General features: G+C 55.3%; 1 protein-coding gene across 2 annotated transcripts in view; it reads right to left on the bottom strand.

Moving 5' to 3' along the window:
• The window catches only part of KY (kyphoscoliosis peptidase), a 32,782-nt gene extending 16,909 nt beyond the window's left edge, over positions 1–15,873 (bottom strand). The window contains exons 1-4 of one of the 2 annotated variants that reach the window (XM_048315081.1): positions 15,566–15,873; positions 9,889–9,938; positions 8,814–8,870; positions 233–295 (exon numbers count right to left, since the gene is read on the bottom strand). In XM_048315081.1, coding sequence (XP_048171038.1) covers positions 233–295; positions 8,814–8,870; positions 9,889–9,938; positions 15,566–15,606 — 211 coding nt within the window. In that variant the 5' untranslated portion in view covers positions 15,607–15,873. Of the gene's footprint in view, positions 1–232; positions 296–1,280; positions 1,474–8,813; positions 8,871–9,888; positions 9,939–15,565 lie in introns of those variants that run through there. The other variant, XM_048315082.1, reaches the window with a different exon arrangement.
• Positions 15,874–16,174: the final 301 nt, after the last annotated feature.

Genomic DNA, 16,174 nt, shown 5'->3' on the forward strand with positions numbered 1-16,174 from the left:
TGGATGTGCAGGGGCTCGGCAGTGCCACCCCTGTGCATGCTGCCCCACGGGGCACGGAGAGCACAGAGGGAGGGGATGCTTCCCAGGGCCCTCCGTGTGCCTCCTCTGGAGTCCCTGAAAGTGCTGGAAAGGGATGAGTTGCGTGATGAAGCACATTTATGCTCGAGAGGCACAGCTTGGAGCTCTGGGCTGTGTGCTGGGCTGGTTTCTCACAGGGGAGAAGGTGACATACCGTTCAGCTCTGTGCCCCGGGGTGGCTGTGATCTGCTGTTCCCGTTGCCATCACCCTCCGAACCTGTAAGGTACAAACAGGACATTGGCAGGGCCCTCCTGGACTGAAGTGCTGGCACTGCCTGAAGGCCAAGCACCCCAAACCCTTGCATGCAACACACTCTCCCAGCTGAAGCCAGGTGTCATCAGGATCCACCTTCTGTCTCATCTGCAGCCTTGGCTGCAGTTCTTGTTGCTGAAGTACGAAATAACAAGGGGCAGGAGGTGCAGTGGTCCAGGTCTAAGCTGCTTGTTAGGATTTGCTCTTATTTGAGCAGATGCTGGATGCCGTGCTTGGTGGAGCATGGGCACAACTTTGTGATAGCTCTGCCTGTAGTTGTTAGCCTGGGACTGGTTGTCTGAAAATTCAGCTTCTCTCCCAGGCTTTAGAGCAGGAACTCTCATTCTCCTCCTGTTACTTCTGCAGGGAAGCTCCCCTTGCAGTTGCAAAGCACAGCGGTAGCTTTTTGGAAGACCCTCTGCAGGATAGGGAGCTGGGCCAGGGACACTGTCCCAAACTGTAGCTATAAATGGCTCAGGACAGTGATCCTCGGAGACAAAGCCTGGGCACGCTGCAAACAAAACAGTTCTGCTCCTGTACTCCGAGGCAGTGGGTGCTGCTGTGGGGTGAAGCTGCCGAGCCCTCTCCCTGCTCCCCTCGCACAGCCCAGAGAGCCCGTGCGGGCAGCTCGGGCCGGGGCAGGACACACACGGCGCAAACACAGCCCTGGCAGGAGGGTCCCCGTGGGTCCCAGCCCCTGCACCCGGGGCTGCCCGCACTGCAGCTGGGCAGGGCGCAGCTCGGAGCGGGGCTGCCGCAAGGCTCTGCTGCACCAGCGGAGACACGCTGCGCTTCTACACAAAAAGTTGGCGTTTTGGAGTTCGGCAGCATGTGTGCAAAGAGGAGAAAGAGGAGGGGAAGCCCAAACCCTGCTCCAAAGCCGCTGCTTCTCTTCTCCGCGTGCAGCTGCAGCCCTGCCCTCCCTCGCCCGATGCAGGCGCGGTGTTACCTGCGCCTCGGCCGCCTTCCGTCTGCCCCTCTCGCTGCCCCTTCTCCTTGCTCGCTGCCTCCTCGGGGCGCACGATAAGCAACACATTGATGGTGACTGCACTGGGATCTGTCTTAAAGTCCATGGTACCCATCAGCGCATGGCCGGGGCGCCGGTGCTGCCGCCGAGCCGCCGCTGCGCCGAGCGGCCGCGAGTGCTGCCCAGCCTTGGCACGGCGAGCGCTCCCGCCCAGCGCAGCCCCGGCCCTGCCAGCTGCACCATCAGGGCTCTGCCAAAGCCGACCCTAATGAAGAGGTTACAAGTCACCTTTGAAAGGAAACCGCAGGAGGGATCCGTTTCCTAAAGCAGAGGAAGGAGCTGCGTTTCGGGCGGGGGGTCTGGTTTCAGAGCGTGCCCCCGGCTCCCTCCCCTCTCTCTGCCCTTTTCAGCTTTAAGCACTTGTCTACACTCAAATCCCCCAGCACCACTGTTCGCTGGGGGGGATTCTCTTCCCGGAGCTGGCACAAATCCTTAAAAGGCTTTCTCTTTGGATCCTGTCCCCCGGCAGAACTCAAAGGATGCTTAGGAGCGTAAATAATAACAAAACTGCTGCAGGAGGAGGGCAGCGATGGGGAGAAGCGGCTGGAAAGGAGACACGAACCTTAGAAGCGGGAGGATGGGTCTCTGCAGGACTGCCTGGCCTGGAAAGGGACAGCAGAGGAGGGAACTGCAGGCTGCAATCCCGACCGTCCCAAAGGATCCAAAAACCCCACCTCTCTGCCCCATCAGCCCGCGAGCCCGGCTCCCTGGGGTAGCTGGAGACGGCTGATCAAAAAGGAAAGCCCTGCAAATCCCTGGCTTTCTAGTAACTGTCCCAGCCCACAAAACGGGGGACATGAAGGGTTACAGTGCGGGTTAGACGGGCTCAGCTGGTCCCTGCAGCTCGCAGAAGGGGCTGGCAGGGACACGCGTTCTAATTTTACCACTGGCCCCTGTCCCGGCCGTGCTGCCAGCCCCCGCCTTGGCCGGGGGTCCCGGGGGAGCGACAGCACCTGTGGGCTGAAGGGCTCTCCGACAGCCTTGGGAAAGGTTGTGGGAGGCACCCGCTGGCAGAGAGGGGGTTCGGGAGCGTCGCATGGGCAGGGTGCCTTTTTGTGGGTGTTGCTGGTGCTTTTCAGGCAGGAGTGTGAGAGCACTGGGCTCTTCTGCCTGCAGGTGGGGAAATTTGTTGTCCTGGATCCACGGGCAAGGGCTGGTACTACTACCTGGTGTTAGGTTACTGTGTTTGGAGACACGGGTTTTCCCGTGGATCTCTGTATAAATCCCGTCCCCTCCCAATCTCCTGCCCCTTTTCTGTTCCTGAGCCCCTTCCAGAGCACGGACAGCTGATACGCCCCCGTGCTCGCCTCCAAATCCAGCCCTAAGCAGCTCCTCAGCACATCCAGAAATAGCGTGTGTGGCCACAGGGTACCTGCATCCATCCAGCTCTGCTGGTGCACCATGGCACAGTCCTGAGCCCCCCGTGCCCCGCTGGATGGTGCCACAGCATCCCTGCCAAGAGGGGAGCACTAGGGACGGGATGTGCCTGTAACCCCCAGTAACGCGGCGAGAGTCCCGTGCCAGGATGGATGACAATGTTGTTGGGGTCCAGGTTTTGCTCTTTGGTTCATGCATTAGAGGAATTTTTGTTACAGGGGTCCCTGTGAGGAGGACAGGGCTGTGAGGAGCTGGCTGGAGGTGGTTAAACCTGGTGAGGAGGAGGAAGAAGGAGGGCCAGATGCACGCTGAGCCATGCTGGGCTCCGCCAAGCAGACTTTCCAAGCCATCTGGGGCTTGCCCATCTCCATTTCAGGTCCACGAGATTTATGGCTGGAGTGACTTTCTAATCACAGTTTCACCATCTGCCTGTTGGCCTTTAGCACCCCCCTGTCACCTGTCACCGAGCCCCGCGGCTCCTGCCCGGTCCGGAGCACCCTTTCCTCCCTGGCCACTCGCCTGGGGTGCAGCCCTTGTCCCTGCTGTCCCTTTTCCCTCACACCCCGGGTGGAACACTCTGCTCTCCTGAGCTATTCATTGGCACAGCTGAATCCTAAGCCTGGTGTCACCTGGGTCCTGCACCAAAGTCTGCTCCAACCCTCCCCACTCTGCTCCTGCCTCCCATCCACAGGGATTTCCCTGCGTGTCCCGGCCTCGCTGCTCCTCCAGGTCTGCTCTTGTCCTCGTTCCTCTCCAGCTCCAAAGAGGCGATGTGCTGGCTCGCATCTGGGGACGTTGGTAAGAGCCAGTTCAGTGGTGCAGCCCAGGCCATGCTGCGGACCTGAGCTGAGCTCGGTGTGGACACTCTGGTGACACCAGTTGATGTTGAGCTGAGATGTTTCTTCCCCAGCAGCTCTGAGCTGGAGCCTCTGCAGCTGAGCAGGTGGAGGTTGCTGCCTCGGGAGCTGCTGGCACTGCCCTTCCTGCTGGGCTCTAACAATCACTAGAGCCTCCTTTTCTCTCTCTCAGTGGCGAGGCAGCTGCTCCCGCCCTGGGTGCCCGGGGGCTGAGCACCCCCCACTCCCCTCCTGCGCCAGCCTCACCCGTGTTCTGCCACAAGGTGTTTCCAGCACACTGAAAGCACCTACAGGGAGCTCCTGCTTCCCTAGAAATGCCAGTCTTCAGGGAGAAGGTGGTTGGGCTTGAAAGGCTCTTTTGCATTTTCCTTTCTTCTGTATTATGCTGTATTTTTTCCTGAAGAGGGGAAAGGGAAGATTTCTCGTGGTGATTTGCAGCGTGTGCCATGAGGAAGGCACAGGCTGTGCCTGAGGTGGGTGCTGCTGCCTCCCATGCAGCAGTGAGCCCTCCTGCTCTGTGAGTTTTCCATGGAAAAAGGTAACCTCCCCACTGGCCTGAGATAAGGACATGACCAGCAACCTGCCTGTGGGCCAGGATATTTGTGAAGCTAAAAAAATTTGCATTTTGAGGAGGCAAAGGAAGAAAGCCTTCTAATGCTGTGTTGGTTTTCATGTAAAGGCAGCTCGTTGGATTTGCTGCAGGATTTCAAATGTTCACTGAGGTCCCAGGGAGAAGAATTAATGGCCAGAGAGCAAGAGCTGCTATCAGAGTGCCACGATTACCACATATTTACCACATGGCTGGCGTTTCTTCGGGGGGGATCTGGGTGGGAGAGGGAGTGTACGAATGTAGAGCAAGAATTAGGTTATTTGAATCCCATTGGGTGGAAAGGGAAATTGCAGGCTGCGTTCCCAGGAAAGGGTTTTGACTCTTGTGCAGGTGTTTTGCCTTCACAAAGGTCTGTAAGACTCTGGTAGAAGGTGTGTCAGGAAGATACTCCACCTCTGCTTGTGGAAGGGAGGCTGCTGAGTATCTTGGTCCTGCCAGGGCCACGGCTGAGGGTGTCCAAAGGTTTTTTCAAGGCTGTTGTAGATGCCTGCATTGGAAAAAGTGCTAGGGCTGCCCTTCTCCTTGGTGTGGTGACCTGCTCAGGCTGTCCACCCTGGGGCACGTGTTACACCCTGGTGTTCCAGGGTCTTCTCCACTGTCTGAAGAGAAAGCTTGGGCCTGTAGCCCCATTAGAGGCAACACCAAAGCCATCTAAAGCCGAACCCCTTAACATCATTTGGAGCTAACACATCCTGATGACCCCTTTGGTCGATGGCTGATGCTCATTGCTTTGAAACTTTTGCCTTTCATTCGGTGCTCCTTGTGTCACAACAGAGTGTCCCTGTTTGTGCCAGCTGTGCTGTCCACGAAGCAGCTCCAGCGTCACCTCCGAGCTGTGGAGCCTTCCTGCAGGAGCTGTTCCCTGCTGCTGCTCCTCCTCCTCTGAGCACCGTAAGCTCTGCTGTGTCCCTTTGGAGAGGGGAGACCGAGGCCAGCCATGCTCCCCGTGCAGCTGTGCCAGTGGCTCCTGTCCTGTTCTCCATGCCCTCCCTGCCCAAGCCATCCCAGCCCTAGGCTGGCCTTGTTCACCATCCAGGAGCTCGGTGCTTTCACTGCACTCTCCACCCAGACTCCCAAGATCCCTCTCCTCCTCAGGATGTCTCATTCAGAGCTCATTATCGTGTGTGTGTTTGCAGATATATTTGAAATCTGGGGGTTGTTTTGTTTTTTCCCAGCCGTTGCTTTGCATTTGCAGACATTGAATCTCAGCTCCCGTTTCCTCTCCCAACTGCAGATGAGCTGTGGAGGGCTGGGGCACACCCGTGGTGGATAACACATTGCAGCTGCACTCTGGTGAGCTTTAATCTGCTCTCTTGGCCTCCTGTCCTTTCTCCCTCCCTGCAACAGAGCTGCCCTTATTCTCCTGCCGGCGTTTTCCAAGCCCGGGCTGCTCAGATGCCTCATTCTGCAGTTCTGCTGTGTCAGCAGCTGTGCTTTATGATTTAAGACGGCAGCAGAACTTTCCACTGAACTATAAGCCCATGTATTCAGTTTCCTGGTATCCACACAAGCTAACTGATGGCAGGGGCAGCCCTGCCAGAGAGGTCAAGGACATGTTTAGATGTCAAGGAGACAATGAGGGCTGCTTCAGAACAGAGCCAGTGCTGTGACCCCTGGAGGCACAGCGGGAGTGATGCTGTGGAGGCGAATTCTGCCTCCCGCGGGGAAATACCTGTCCGCAGGTGGGAGCTCTGGAAGGAGGTCCTTCACCCCGAGTAGGATTGCAGGGGATGAAAGGCAAGCCTGGCTGCTCCCTGGCTCATAACACAGCCCAGCAGTCCTTCCCTGAGGAGCGTGGGGACACCCTGCCTGCACAAAGGTGTGGGAGCAGCCGTGTGAGGAGCAGGATGTGGCTCGGGGTGGGTGTGTCACATCTCTGCGCTCCGAGAGAGAGCCGCAAATACTTCTGCTGGTGTGTTCTACTCTCCCTTTTTCCAGTGACAAAAGACAGTGCTGTGACCATTGCTGCTCTTTGTTCCTCCAAGAACAAGCTCTCAGCAGCTGGGGAGTCAGCAGATGTTTTGCTACGGTTCCTTAAGAAAAAAAAACCAAGCGGAGGTCCCGGCGCAGAGACCTGCAGGAGTGGCCGTGCGTCCTGGGGCACCCCGGGTGGCGCTGGCAGGGAGCTCCTCCTTCCTTCCCTGGCAGCTGGATGGGGCTCTGCCTGCGGCACCCGGCGGCAGCGCCTCTGTCCCCAGCACCGCCGGAGGCAGGGAGGAAGGAGGGCACTGCTGGCAGGATTTTGGCCACCGAGGGCTGCCAGGCTCTCTAGAGCTATCCTGACTTGTCTGCCAGAGCATGGATCATTGCCCTTCAGCCTGCTGCTTGGCTTAGGGTTTGCTGCTGGCCTTTCTGGATGAGGAGAGTGGTCCTGGCAGGGCTGCACGCAGTCATTAGACATTAATCCTTGTATAATCTTCAAATAACTTGTCCTTTGAAGGCAGTGGGGGCCTGTGTGACCCTGCAGAGGGTTTAGGGATCCTTTGTTAAGGTGTCCTGGTAACCCAAATTATCCATTAGCTGTGCCCTTGGGGATGTGCTTTATTGTCAAGCACTCCCCACAAAGCTGCCCCCTGACACCAAATGCGTCTGAGACGGGCAGAGGAAGACACATAGGAGAAGAAATGAAGGGGGAGAGGAAAATACACTCTATTTGCTTTCACCAGCACTAAAGGTGAAGGAGGTTTCTCCCCCAGAGCAGACTGGCTTTCTGGACATACTCCTCCAAAATTCTGCCTCTTGTACTGTGCAAGACTGGGGGAGATTTTATAGCTGCTCTTTCCAAGAATCCCCCAGAATACCCAGGCAGGGCTATTTTTTCCCTGGAAGGATAGTTCTGGTTTATTCAAGAGGGATCCTTGCCCGGTCTAATTAAGCAAGCAGCATGGCATATCTTGGGAGATGCAGAAATTCTGCATTTTATCAACATCTCTCTGCTGCAGGGATGAGCAAAGCCCCTCTTGGTGACCCAGCAGACAAAGGAGTTATCTCGACCGCCCAGCCAGCCTGGTACTCTCTAGTACACTGGCAAAGGTAAATGGAAGGCAAATTTGGAAAAAAATACCTGGAGCTCAGTGTGAGTCGTGGTGTTTGAGGAAAGTGGACATGGTAGGAATCAACCCTTCTGGAGTGACAGGGACCCGGGAGGCTGAACCTCCAAACCTTCCTTCCTGAGACACCCTAAGAGTGGGGCTGCTGTTCCTCGGGAGCTTGGCCTGCAGGAGGACAGGCTCCCTGGCTGTGTTTACCTGGGTTAGAACTGAAGGACCTGAGTGGTCATTTGGGGGCAAGGTCATGGAACAGCCCTCGCTGTGGTTGCTTCTTCTTAACCCAGGGTGCCGGGATGCTGTGGAGGGAGCTGGATGCTCTCATGGTGATCTTGGACACCTGAGCTATTGGATGAGCTGAGGACACAATGCTGGCAGCAGAAACAAGTTCACCGCTGCCGTGGAGAAGTGTGGAGGTAACTGGCTCTTGTTTTTGAGAAGCTCTATCCGTATTTGCTGCGGTGTCAGGAGTAAGAGTTGAACAGCTGGAATTTGCTGCAAGGCTTCTGTTTGGACGAGTACCCCTGGTGTTTCTGCAGCTCTTGTCTGAGCTGTGGCTACCAAAGCACCATCTCAGGTGCTCGTGAGTGAAGAATCTGGTGCTTGTCAGTATGGGATGAGGTGTGACAATGCCAAAAGGAGATGGATATATTCAATTCAGGGTGAGTCACGCTGGGCTTTGCTGCCTTCGGGCATCCTTGAACCAGGGGTGCTGCTGACTCTGAGTGTTCTCAGTAGAGCGACACAAAGGAGGTTTGTTGTGTCCCTCACAACATGTGAAGCTGGCTGGCAGGAAGAATATGTTCCCAGGGGAGGCTGGACTATTTCTTCCCCACATAAACTCATTTTTTTGGCTAAGGCCCTGGAGGCATGGATGACATTGTCCTTTTCCACATCTCCTGCCTTCCTTGAGGGCCACACCTTCTCTCAGGTTGGCCGTTGCTGCCATTCCCACCCAAATGCTGACACCACAGTGGTGTCCTGTACTCCTGCTGCCCTGCCATGGGGATGCTGGGCTGTTTGACATGGGCTGGAGCGTGAAACTCTCACCAGGTACGGGCTGCTTGCACCTCCAGGCTGTGGGAGAAGCCCAAAACACCAAATCATTTTGCACCAGCCAAACCTTCCAAAAATTCTTTTACCAGGTCCCAATACCTTCCAAAAAAACCTGTCAAAAATACCTTTGCCAGGAATTTTGCCACCAGCTGGGAAGAGCCATTTGGCTCATTCCACAGGTCAAAGCCCCCAGGTGTCTGATGTGCTGCTCCTCCAGCAGCCTGGGAGTGCATCAAGAGGAACCAGAGCCCCTCTCAGTCCCTTCTGCCCTTCCAAAAGCCCGAGGAAGATGAACCTGCTGTTCCGACATGGACATTGCACCCGGCTGGGATCAGCATCCCAGAGCTGCCATGGAGGTGCCTGATGAGCATCTCTAACTTTTCAGAAACCTGGCAGGATGCCGGGGCATCCTAAGCAACATTAATGGCGCTGAAATAGATTCCTTCTGCTCCAGGAGGCCTGAAAGCAGTCAGGGAAGGCTTCTCCCCTCGGGAGGGAATGAGCTCACCTGTGGAGCTGGGCTGGCTGTCTTGTCCAGTAGCTGCTCCCATCTCCATGTGAACTGCTGGGAATAGGAGAAAATATTATTGGACTCTTTCCTTGAGCAGCTGCCCAGAAACCCCATTATTTTTGCTCTGCATGCACAGTCCCAGGAAGCTGAGTGCCGAAGGGCACAGAGAGTCTGTGACGTGCATGGCGCTCTGTGTGGAGAAAGAGAACATTGTTTTCATAAAGAAATCAGAGAAAAAGAGGAGGAAAGCACAGTGAGCAGCACAGCACATCGGCTTGAGTACCAGAGCCACGCCCAAAGGGTTAAAGCAGCCCAGGCAGCCTAAGGGGATCCCTAAGGATGGCTCCCAAGCATCTCCAGTAATGAATTTTCACTCCTGTACTTTCATTATCCTTGTCCCATTGTCCCCCTTAGCTCTGCAGCACATTATTCCTGTCATTGAGGCGGCTGCAAGGACAGTGCTGTTCCCTCAGCATTCCTCTTGGAAATGTGATGGGCTCAGCCTCCAGGCAGGAGTGTGCATGGCTGTTACCCCAGGAGTGATGCTCTGCTTTTCCCCTTTCTCCCTGGCTCCTTCAGATTGCCCACAGAAGTCCCAGGTTTGCCACGATGCCCAGCAGAGCCTGGCATTCGGTTCTTTTCTGTCTTTCTAGAAATATTTTATAACTTTGTGGAGCTGGTTGCCCAGAAAGGCTGTGGCTGTCCCATCACTGGAAGTGTTCAAAGCCAGGTTGGACAGTGGCCTAGTGGAAGGTGTCCCTGCCCATGGCAACACAAACCACCCCCTGATTCTGTGAAAATTTATTACTTCCCTGGACATCGGGGAGCTGGGGTGGTGCCAGTGGTAATTTGGTATTGCATCCCAATACACCACCACTTGGAGTTTATCCCTCCTGACTGGTAGGATCAGAAAAAGCTCTTTTTGTTTTCCTAAGATCCCCGAAAAGTGGAAAAGCAGAAGAGGTAAGGCCATGTCCTCCATGAATCCCAGGGTGCTGTACTTCAGGTCACATTTTTAAGTACCAGTGTCACCTGGTCTGTCACAGCAGTGCTGGTCTCACAGCTCACTTACCAACGTCGTTGGCTTTGTTGTCACCCTCGCTTCCACAGCCTGGGCACAGCCTGCAAGGAAAACACGACCGTCACTTCTCAGGCCTTGAGTGGCCGAGCTGCAGACCTGCAAGGGAGTGGTTCTCCCTCAAATCTGTGTCTTGCTTCTTCCACCGGTTAACTCAAGGGTGACAAGGGGACATCCATTGGTGACATACACATGGCAGCTGCTTCTTCCTCCTCCCTGCCCGTGGCTCAGGGCCACGTTTGGAGCTGGTACCTTTGGGCTGAGGGCATGTCTTACCCTCCTGATCTGTGTCCCTTCCTGCCCTCAGCTTATTCAAGCTAAAAACACCCAGCCCCTAAAGAGCCGAGGAAATGAGGGCCAGTCCTTGTTTGGTGAGGGAATACCCTGGAGAAGCAAAGCATCTTCATCGCTCTAGAAGCGCTCCTTAAATAAGCAGCCTTAAAAAGGTAAGAGAAGAGCTTCTGGACGTCAGGTGTGGGGTCTGTGCGTGGTGCATTTGGTGTTTGGACACACCAGTAAAGCCCGGAGTTGTGTGGCTGCTGGTGCCAGCACAGCTCCGCTCTGTCACCGTGGCCGCTCCCCTGGGAACAGCCCTCCTGCCAGCCCTTCCCGCCGGGACCGAGTGCCAGCGCATTCGCAGTGCTGGGGCAAACACAGGCACCGGCTCTTTGCTCTTTCCATCGGTGGCGCTGGGTCAGATGACATCCCCCCTGCCACCCTCGGAGCGTTGTTGTTGTTATTTATTTGTGTCGTGGCACTGCCTGGGAACATCCCCCGGGGCAGGGAGCCTTTCGCAGGTCGGGACATGCAGCGCCAGCGGAGTAAATGCTGAGAGTCACTGCAGTGACACCACTGTCCTCAGCCGTGCCAGCGTGGAGGCAGCACCCAGCCAGCACCCTTAATGCCTGCCTGCCTTCTGGTTCATTTGGCGACCCAAAATGGCAGAATCACAGAAGCATTTCGGTTGGAAAAGACCTTCAGGATCATAGAGTCCAACCTCTGCCTGATCCCCACCTTGTCAACCAGCCCAGAGTACTGAGTGCCACCTTCAGTCGTTCCTTGAACACCTCCAGGGACGGTGACTCCACCACCATCCCACCCACAGCAGAATGGGCAGCTCCTCGGGACCCTGTCGTGGGGCAGCCTGGCAGCAGCACGGAGCTTTGGTGGGCAGCATGGTCCCGCTGCCCTGCCTGGAGAGGCCTCTCGGGAAAGCAGGGCTGCACAGACTGCCCGGTTTGGTGAAAGCAACTGATCTCCAATCTAGGCAGGAATTGGTTCCCTGGGTTTTGCCTCTCGACCTCAGCTGTCCCAATTAACTGGCTCCCCTTACAGTGTTTTTCAACTGTACAGAGATGAGCCAAGGACACATGAACGTAACGTGATCCAGGAAGATTCCCCGAGTGCCAGGAAGTTGGAGCGCTGCTGCCTCTGCTCTTTATGGCCGTGCTCGCTGCTCGGGGCTCCTGGAGCGGAGTTTGGAGCCGCTGGGCTCTCACGTGCTCGGGGCTGTGTTGGTGCTGCGGTGACTCCCCGGCGCACCCCGATGCACCCCCGAGCCCCCGCTGAGCCCCTGCCACGGCGGCTCTCGTGCCATTGCCCAGAGTGTCCACGGCTCCTGGCCAAAACCCTCCCAGTTTACTGGTGAGGGTGCAAAGCCCCTAATGGGGAGGGCAGGGAAGCACCAAGCGATGCACGCGGCCAATCCCTGCGCATGGCTCCTGTCCCTGCAGCCCGGCTGCAGGATCTGACTCCCTGCCCGTGTCCCCAGCCCACGGGGCGGTGGCCAGGCACAGGACCCGCTTTCCCTTCTCTGCTCTTCCTGCAGCCCAGGACACGTATGCTGCCGTGCCCTTTCTGCTTCTTGTGCCCTCGTCCGAGGAGCGAACGGGGCAGCGGATCCTTCCTGGAAGCTCTGGGCAGCAGGATGAACCCGCATCAACAACGGCCACCACAGGCAGCTCCTTCCTGGGTGACTGTGGCTTTTGAGGACTTGCCTGAGGTGCTGTGGCCCGTCTGCCATCCACCTCTACTTAAGGGTGTTTTCGCCTGCCAAATTCTGCCCACGGCTAGCGCAGTCCGTTGCTCACTCTGGAGCGGGATCCTCTACAGCAGATGGTGATGCTGGGAGGGGCGCTGTGATTTTGGGGACCGTTCAGTGCTGACCCCTGCCACGCCAGCAACTGCTCCGGCTTTGTCGCCGGTGCCGCGGTGTCCTGCCCGGCCCGCAGGTGCGCGGGAGGCCCAGGTGGCCTCGGTGAGCATCATGTGAGGCGAGGAGCCGGGGCTGGCGGCGGCCGCGGGCCAAGCGGCTCTGACCATCTGCTCCGTGCCGTGCCAGGCTGGCGGCTGCTGCAGGGAGCGTCCGTGCCACGGGGCGCGGGCAGCGCCGTAACCGGAGCCGCAGGGCCCGGAGAGGAGCTGACTCCGGCTTTTCGGCTCTGCCTCATGTATATTTATCTGTACGTGCAAACAGAGCCGCCGGCTGAGCCGGGTGGCTGTTCCAGGCTGAGCCGATGCCCCTCGTCCCCCGTGCCCGCGGGGGCCGTGGGGAGCGGCCGGCAGGGCAGCGGGGAGGGGAGCGGCGGCTGCCGAGCGTGGGCAGCGGGTGCGGGGGGTTCTGTGCCCGCTCGCGGTTCAGAGAGGCGGTGTTGGGGGTCTCTGCCTGCTCGTGGCAGCAGGTAATGCCAAGGGCAGGGAGCTATGAGGCACCTTGGGGTGGCGGTAAGGATGGGGGAGAGCTGGAGCAGAGCCTGTCCTTTCCCTCTTGGGAGCAGCAGCGAGTGCCTCGGTCAGGAACGGGACTTTTATCTGAAGTACACACCTTGGCAACGCAGAGGAAAAGCAGGAAAAGCTTTTTTCAGCACTATAGAGCAGCTGACAAACACCTGACTCTACATTTTTGATTTGAGCCAACCAAACGAATGCAGCCCAAGGCACGGCTTTCTCTGAGCCGGGGTTTGGGTTTTCAGGGGAGTGTGTTATCAAAGGCAGAAAAGTGTCAGGAGGATTGAATGAGGACTGCTGGGGTATTGTGTGCCCAGGGACAAGGCACAGCATGGGGCTGTGCTTTCAGACCTCGGAATTGGGGAATTTTCCAATATTCTGTCTTTGAATTTCAGTCCTTGGCTTTCCTTGTAACCTATAAAATGCATAAAAGGCCACTCCTAAGTCCTTGTGAGCCAACCTGGACAAACCTCAGAACTAGCTTAATGTGGTTTGACTCAGAGTAAGCCTCAAAGAGAGACTCATTTCATCTGAGCCTAAAAATGTATCAAGAATTGCCTTAAAAGCAAGAATTATCAAAATGCAGCAACATGAAAAAGAACGCTTGAAAATAAATCAGCACTTATGATAACTGAATTTAGGGGACCAGGGTGTAAATGTGGGAAGAAATGGGTGGTGGAGGCTCCCTGTAATGTTCCCTAAACTTAAAACATCTTTTATTTCCATCCCAAAAGCACAGCAAGAGTCAAAGAAAAAGAAACCTGAATCTAGTTGACTTAAAGGTCATGAGACTTAGCATTGGGATATTTGCAGTCTCGTGATTTTTTAAATGTTAATGCTGCAATGCCTGCGGTGGGAGATTCACTGCCACAGTCACCAACTCTGACCCAGGGATTTGAGCTGCTTCTGCCCTGCTTTAGTGGGGTTTTGATGGTGGAGTTACCAAGTTACCTGTAGGAAAGGTCTTTTATACAAGGTCCATGAGAAAATATCAAAGAAGAGATTTTTTTTCCTAATTCCTATAACTGTTCTGCTGTTTTCTGACCAGCCCCAAAAGTGTTTGGTTATTTAGGACTTTGGCATCTGAAGTCACCATTGCACTCTACTTTTTTTGTCCTCAGGGATCTCAGCACACCTTGATGAGGTCACCTGAGCTCCTGCCCAAGTCTCGGAGAGCGAGGACCGAGGTCTGAGGGTGCAGAGCTGCAGAGCTGAGGTTAGAGGCACATTTTTCTGTGGCACACGACTTTCTGAGGCCTCCTCTCCTCTCCTTTCCCCAGCCCTGAGTTTTACCCACACATGATCTGGAAGCTGTTGGTTGAAATATTTCATACTCAGTTTATATGTAACGCTCAGCAAGTGCACAGGGCAGCTCTTAAAAGGTCAAGTTTATATAAATCTGTAATGCATGTGTATAAAATAGGTAATAAATTCGGAACCCCTGTAAAACATGGGAAGGTTTTTTTAGGGTAACCCATTTTAATGCTAAGTCGGGGGAGACCTGGACCTCACCACCCTCATTGGGAAGAATTCCTTCCCAATATCCCATCTAACCCTGCCCTCTGGCAGTGGGAAGCCATTTCTTGTGTCCTGTCACTCCATCCCTTGTCCAAAGTCCCTCTCCAACTCTTCTGGAGCCCCTTCAGGTACTGGAAGGGGCTCTAAGGTGTCCCTGGAGCCTTTTCTTCTCCAGGTGAACCCCCCCAGCTCTCCCAGCCTGGCTCCAGAGCAGAGGGGCTCCAGCTTCCACTGGACCCTCTCCACATTCTTTTCACATTGTGGACACCAGAGCTGGACACAGCACTGCAGGTGGGGTCTCACCTGAGTGGAATAGAGTGGCAGAATCACCTTCCTTGACCTATTGGCCTCAAGCCCTCTCCCATCTCTCCCTTTCCTGGGAATGGCTGCAGCATGCACCAATCAGCCACCAACCCCCAGCAGCAGGTTGTCCCCTCGGCAGCTCTTCCCCCAGGCTGGATCCCTGCCGAGGGATGGGGGTTTTCCCTCCCGGAGTTCCTCAGAGTACACAAGATAAGGAGGTGAAATACAGTGATGGCATCAGCAGAAGGGCTGTGATTCACAGGGCCAGTGACATCCCAGGGCCAGCGACACCCCAGGGCTGGATGCTCCCTGATTGACTTCCTTCTGGGAAAGTAACTCAGTAACTCACGTACTGAGAGACAAATAATGATGATTCAGTATTGCTGTACCATCCTTAAGTGAGGTGAATTCTCGTTCTGCACTTCAATACAGCGGGGCAGGTGCTCAGCTGCTGGAATCACGTCTGCCTCGGAGTAGATTAATCCCTGTAGGGCAGCAGAGCTGTGGTATTTACACCGTGGTTTGCAAACCCTCGGTGCCTCCATGCAGCCAGCAAGCCTCTCCGGTGATTGCCCACATTATGCTCCGTGCCTGCCAGTCCCTTCCCAACGCAAACACCTCATTAATTCCCGTGCTTTTAAGGAAATGAAGCCATACAGAAATACGCCACCGGTAACAAATTGCGTGGTACTGATGCCACCGATTAATGCTGCAGGAAATAATACTCTATTTCAGATGCTGAATGGTTTTATTTTCCTGCTAAATTAATTTGCCACTGTACCATAAATCATAGAATGAATCACAGAGTGGTTTGGATTGGAAGAGACCTTAAAGATCATCCAGTTCCAACTCCCCTGCCATGGGTGGGGACAAAAATGCTGTCCTGCCTGCAAGATGCTAAAATAACATGCAGACATTGTCTGAAGGGCTAGAAGGGAAACTTCATCTTTTCCCTTCTAGTTTTCACTATGTGAGAGCAAATAAGTGGGTAAGTCTGTGGTACCAGGGATGTCCCAGTGCTCCCAGCCTCCAGCACACCTCCCATCCCAGTGCTCCCATCTCACCTATGGACACTGCAATATTTCTAAAATCCATCATCAGTCCCTGCTGCGTTTGTCATTACCTCCTTGCCCAGGTGATGCAGAAGCTGTGGAAGTTTCCCATGCAGGTGAGGATGCAAGCAAGACCTTCTGGGACTCTGTCAAACTGGTTGCAGCTTTGCTCTCCGTGGAGTGGATAGGATGAGTTATGGGAAAAGGAGGAAGTGAGATGAAGTACATAGTCCTGGAAGGGCTGATCTTTGCACCTGCCAGCTCAAGTGAGTGTCAGTATCATTTATGGAAGCTCATAAAGGAGAAGGCCCCTCTACCTGGCCAGGTGTGGTGGTTTTGATGGAATGTCCATGTGTGAATGCACCAGGAAATGCCCAATAGTGCAGGTGCCATGGAGCACAGAGAGACAACACTGAAACGAGCTGGGGCAGGAAGTGAAAGCGAAAGGGAAAGCGGCATCGGAGAGCGGGAATGCTGGGTGGTGGCACCTGCAGTTGGGCAGGAGGAGGTGTTTACTGGCATGGGGTGTGGCTGCCTGGAAAAGTCTCTCGGGTAATCACCAAGGTGCTCTGTGTAAATACTGCAGGAACAGTGATTAGATTAAGCACCAAATTACTTAAATTAGGCCTCAGACACGGGAGGCAAGATTGGTTTAGCAGGGCTGACACGCAGGGTGTAGC

Source organism: Corvus hawaiiensis, chromosome 10 (assembly GCF_020740725.1).
Source record: "Corvus hawaiiensis isolate bCorHaw1 chromosome 10, bCorHaw1.pri.cur, whole genome shotgun sequence".
Taxonomy (NCBI): Eukaryota; Metazoa; Chordata; class Aves; order Passeriformes; family Corvidae; genus Corvus; species Corvus hawaiiensis.